Source organism: Nicotiana tomentosiformis, chromosome 6 (assembly GCF_000390325.3).
Source record: "Nicotiana tomentosiformis chromosome 6, ASM39032v3, whole genome shotgun sequence".
Lineage (NCBI taxonomy): Eukaryota > Viridiplantae > Streptophyta > Magnoliopsida > Solanales > Solanaceae > Nicotiana > Nicotiana tomentosiformis.
The window spans coordinates 10,725,507-10,730,821 of record NC_090817.1 but is presented as its reverse complement, the minus strand read 5'-3'; the positions used below and the strand labels follow the sequence as shown (position 1 = coordinate 10,730,821).

Below are 5,315 nucleotides of genomic sequence, written 5' to 3'. Positions count from 1 at the left end.
TGTATCTTACTAATACAACAAGACCTGACATAACCTTTTCAGTTAATGTCTTAGATATAGCTCTGCTCCTACAATGAGACATTGGAATGGAATCAAACACATATTGTTGTATCTAAAAGGGACTATCGATATGGGCTTATTTTATGGTAATAATTGCAGTCTCGATATTGTTAGTTATGCTGATGCTGGTATTTATCTTACCCACACAAGGTTCGATCTCAAACAGGCTATGTGTTTACATGTGGAGGCACTGCCATATCTTGGCAATCGATTAAGCAATCAATCGTGGCTATTTCATCTAATCATGCTGAGATAATTGATATTCATGAAGCAAGTCGAGAATGTGTATGACAGAGGTCTATAATACATCTTATTCGAGATAAATGTGGTTTGAAGTGTGACAAACTACCCACGATTTTGTATGAAGACAATGCAGCATGCATCGCCCAATTGAAGGGAGGATTCATAAAAGGAGATAGGACAAAAATACATATCACCAAAGTTATTTTTCACACATGATCTTCAAAATAGTGGTAATATCAATGTGCAACAGATTCATTCAAGTGATAATATCGCAGATTTGTTCACAAAATCTCTACCGACGTCAACCTTCAAGAAACTTATGTACAAGATTGGGATGCGAAGGCTCAAAGATACGAATTGATGCTCTCATCAGGGGGAGTTAATACGCTTTGTACTCTTTTTTTCTTACAAAGTTTTGTCCCACTGATTTTCCTTACAAGGTTTTTAACGAGGCAACCAAAAGGCGTATTTCTAAACATGTGTACTCTTTTTCCTTCACTAGAATATTTTCCCACCGAGTTTTATTTTCGTTAAGGTTTTAACGAGGCACATTATCTGTTGAATATACATTCAAGGGGGAGTGTTATAAATAGAATTGTATTTAAGGTGAATGTCTATATTTTAGAGAGATTTTAGGGTTTGTTACTTGGTAGCTGAGTCACTTTTTCCCTATAAATATAGTGTTCTATTCCATTATAATTCATCCCAAAATCAATAGAATTCCCTCTCTTTTCCTTGCAATATTCTTCTTTTCTTTATTGTTTTATTTCATAACATTAGATTTTATTATTTTATTTTCGTTTAGACAATATTGAAGTTTGTAAAAAAGAAATAGTACGAAATCTTTATACAAAAAGAACGAGAGAAGACATCTTAAACTTTTAACGATTAATGTATTTTAGAACTTTAAATTAAACTACTCAAATCTTCGTATTAGTAAATAAAGTATTTTATAACAAGATCCAAGGTATTGTATTGCAAAGACATGGCTAATATCTTATTAATCTGAATTAAGTTTCACCAATAAAAATAATAATAATACTATGTGAAGTTAAAGTTTTATATCTTGTAAGAATACTACATTATAAATAACAAAAAAATTCTATTAAAAAGTTTAAGATTTCTTATTAAAATTTGGCTTTAGGTCAGTAACTTTCTGCTTGACCCCGATGTGTCGTCCATTGGCAGGAATTGATGCCATAGAAGTTGGGGCACCCCTGTGTTGCCACTACCCACTTCAACACCGAGAGTGGATTTTTGAATTGTCGTGAAGACATATTATACACTTACGTTGCTACTGGATTTATTGTGGGGGATTTAGAATGGACGGATGACATTCCTCTCGTTTGTTATGTCGTATTATTCCCAGAGTGCAACAATAAGGTTACTGGGTTAACGAACCGGCAACGCATTTATTAACGATTGAACAAAGTATGAGTGAAAAGTTTTACCTTGTTTTTTCTTTTGTTTTTTGAAAAGGATGTATGTTGTTTTCTATAGTTTGCCTTTTCAGGTTTTAGGCCAATTTATTAGCTGAGAAAGGACAATGTTTAGTATACACTTTGAAGGCGTTTTGGCCTGCTGTGAAAGTCAATATATTTTCTTTATTATCAATGCGCCAAATGCAAAATATTTCGAGTGTGGTAGTATTGAACGGTTGATTGCAGCATTATTAAACGGTTGTGATTGCAGCATTATTAAACGGTTATCATGTAACTTTTACAGTTTGAATGTCGTTTAATTTTCCATACAGCTTTTACGAGCTTTCTAGTAATTTGCTGACATTTTTCATTCAAGCTCCCAAAGTCCATAGATCTAAAATAGTGTTTGGTGGCTCTGGGCTAAGCTCAATTTTCGGCATTGTTGATGCTGAAGTGGGGGATATTGCATGAATAATTTTTTGTGAAGTAGCTAAGAACAAAGTCCAGCATTTGTCACCAAAGAAATGTAATTTTCAACCGAATCTCGCACCCAGTGATCCTAACATAGAACTATGTTATTCCAATATCCGTAAGTCACTTTATTTCCTTTCATGCACACAAAAACACCTCAAATGGAAATGTCTCTCAACTGCTGCACTGAAGAGTCAATAGTGATACAAAAGTGCTCCAAGATACTTTGATTTTGAAATTTAGGAAGCTTCTGGTTTTTAAGATCTCTTGTTTAACTTATTTCTTTTTTTAATTGCTACTAATTTACAAGGTTTAAACTCTTCTTTAGCATCTTTTCTAGACCAAAGAAACCATAAACTGCAAACCAAGTGGCAAACCACAAGCGCATTGTGCCGTGTGTTTCTATAACCATAGAGAAATGACAATAATTTGGTAGCTAAAATGTAATAGCATAATGTCATGTGAGTTAATCCATGAGAAATCCTGAGAAACAGAAGACATGGATAGCATAATGTCATGTGAGAAATTGGATGCACGAAAAGACAGTATCGTCACAAAACTGAGCTGTTTTTTAACACTAAAAATGATCAGAAAAAACATGAAAGTGTCATTCACTGAAAATGACAGTTCAATCTTCATCCTCGATGATCTTGGTGCCAAGACCCTTCAATCCCTCTGCTGGGATCTCTGCAACAGTAACCAGAGAGTAGAGCTCCTCCTTTGCATCCTCGTCATCATTCCTCTTGCGAGCAATACGGACTCTGACACGCCTTGGGACACTTCTGATGCCCCTGCTCCAGATCTGCTTGTTCAGCTTCACGTCAACTCTGACATCCTTTGTGCCCATAGCTTTCTGGGCAAACTTCCGGATCTCCTTGATGGCTGTTGGGGCCTTCTTCTTGAATGTGCTATTAAATAAATATACCAGCCAAAGGTTAGACAACATCAATAACGCCTATATGAAACGGTAATCAATTGATCTGCCAACAGTCAAAAAGGTGTAACACACAACTTTGTTTACACTCCAGAGTCCAAAAGCAAGCACTACACTGACTCTTTCCCCTCAAACAATTTCTCACAGCGGGAGCAGCTGGAGAAGCACCAATTTATGTGAAAGGGAACCCAAGGGGGTAAAGGCCAAAAAGGAGCACATTAAGTTATGATCTGACCATGTGGCCGATAGAATTGATCTCAAATTTACTATCAATTCAATTAGCCTATAGGAGTGCCATAAAGAAATCCTGTAATCGCAGAACATTATGCAACAATGTGGGACAAGAATGAATAATGAAGTGATTGATCTCAAATTTGGTATATATTATTTAGCCAACCAAGTGACAACCTAATCAAATAAATAAAAAACCTAGTGTCATAAGACATAAATATCATTACAAGAACATAAAAGAATGAAAACACTGCTGTACTCCCATTCCATGATGAAACAATTGAGGGCACAACTACACAAGTCAAACTCAACAGAAGAAGATGACAAGTTTCACTATGACAACACCGAGCGAACATTAAATACTAATACCAACAACAACACAGCACCATTTTTAGCCCTTAGTCCTAGATAAATCTACTTAAGTAAACCTTCGATAGCTTCTACAATATTCCTGTAACCCACTCCATCTACTACCTTGCAGGTTCACTGTGCATTTCTAGGCGAGTAAAACAATATTGCCTCCCTCCCATTTTAACTATCATTTTAGCTCAAAAAGAATTGCCCCAAAATAATTACTCTCTCCGTTTCAATCTAGAAGAGTTAGTTTGACTTGGTACGGAGTTTAAGAAAAAAGAAAAAACTTTTGAAACTTGTGCTTAAGGGATAAAAGTTTTGTGGGGCCATAACATTTGTGTAATTATAAAAGCTTATCATTAAGGGTAAAACGGGTAAAATTAAGAGTTTAAAGTTGAATTATTTTCAAATTTAGAAAGGTGCCATTTATTTTGGAACAGACTAAAAGGAAAGTAACTCATCTAATTTGAAACGGAGGAAGTATCACTTTAGGAATTCAAGACTAAATTTTTTAATTGTTTCAAACTATGCCCTCAATAATTAAAGTGCTAATTATTTTAAATAATGCCCAATTCTCAAATAGTATTTAATAGGGGCAACTTAGTAAAATTATAACTTGTATTTATTATTTTCTTAATGGACGTAAAAAGAGCTAAGGGACAGCTAAAATGGGATGGAGGGAGTATTAGTTCGTTCAGTTTGCATTGGTGAACAAAACTTGATTAATAGCTGAAACCATATACCTAGTCACCTAGACTTAGAGGTCACCAATTCAGATACATGTCTGAAAGTTTAGCAACTCACAGTTAATCAAAACTACCAATCAATTAATCAACTATGTCTAAGTCATACACTGATCTTCAAATCAAAAGACTCTTGATATATAAACGACAACATTTAACAAAATAAAACAGCTACTGATTCATGAAATCAATACTTGCATTGCAAAATAAACAAATTAATCGATTTTACCAGCTATGCAAGCGCTTGTGGAGATTAATGGTGAACTCTCTGGTAACCACTTCCTCTTTTCTTCCTTTTGTTTTTTCCACCATTTTCTTTGCCCTTTTTTTTAACTTCTACACACTTACCGTTCCTGCAATTAAACAAAATAAAATTTAATAAATTTTAGATCTATAATGGAAGCTTATCAATTAGTTCTTACATTTTTTACACAGAGAGAGAAAGAGTAGAGAGAGAGAGAGAGAGATTACTAGGGTTTGAAGGCAGGAGGCGCGAGGTGCCGAAAAGCAGAGATGAACAAGTAATAATAATATGAGGGGAGCTAATTAAAACCCTAGAGTGGTATAATCGTAATTTTAAGATGTCCGAGAGCTTTCTTGTAATTCCGTAATGTATACATTGGGCTGGGCTTAAAGCCTAAATGTAGTTCTTCAAGTCCATGTTGCTATGGGCTAAGGGTGACAAGTGGGTCGGTCTCGTGGGCCGGTTCTTGCCTAGGAACTGTTAGGACCGGGCCAAACGGGCCAAACTGGAATTTTTTTTTTAAAAACTAACCGTTTGGCTATTTAAAAAAAGAGTTGTTGGGCTTTAAAAAATAGTCATTTAACCCCCCCTCCCCCTCATTCTTTCATTTTCTT

The 5,315-nt window shown here is 35.1% G+C and overlaps 1 protein-coding gene across 1 annotated transcript; it reads right to left on the bottom strand.

The window, feature by feature from the left end:
* Positions 1-2,623: 2,623 nt before the first annotated feature.
* On the bottom strand, positions 2,624-5,057 carry LOC104091477 (large ribosomal subunit protein eL31-like). The gene is made up of 3 exons (XM_009596824.4): positions 4,929-5,057; positions 4,687-4,810; positions 2,624-3,103 (listed from the first exon to the last, which is right to left on the bottom strand). Exons 2-3 carry the CDS (start codon positions 4,767-4,769, stop codon positions 2,824-2,826), a joined length of 363 nt encoding a protein of 120 aa, XP_009595119.1. The 5' UTR covers positions 4,770-4,810; positions 4,929-5,057; the 3' UTR covers positions 2,624-2,823.
* Between the last annotated feature and the right edge of the window lie 258 nt (positions 5,058-5,315).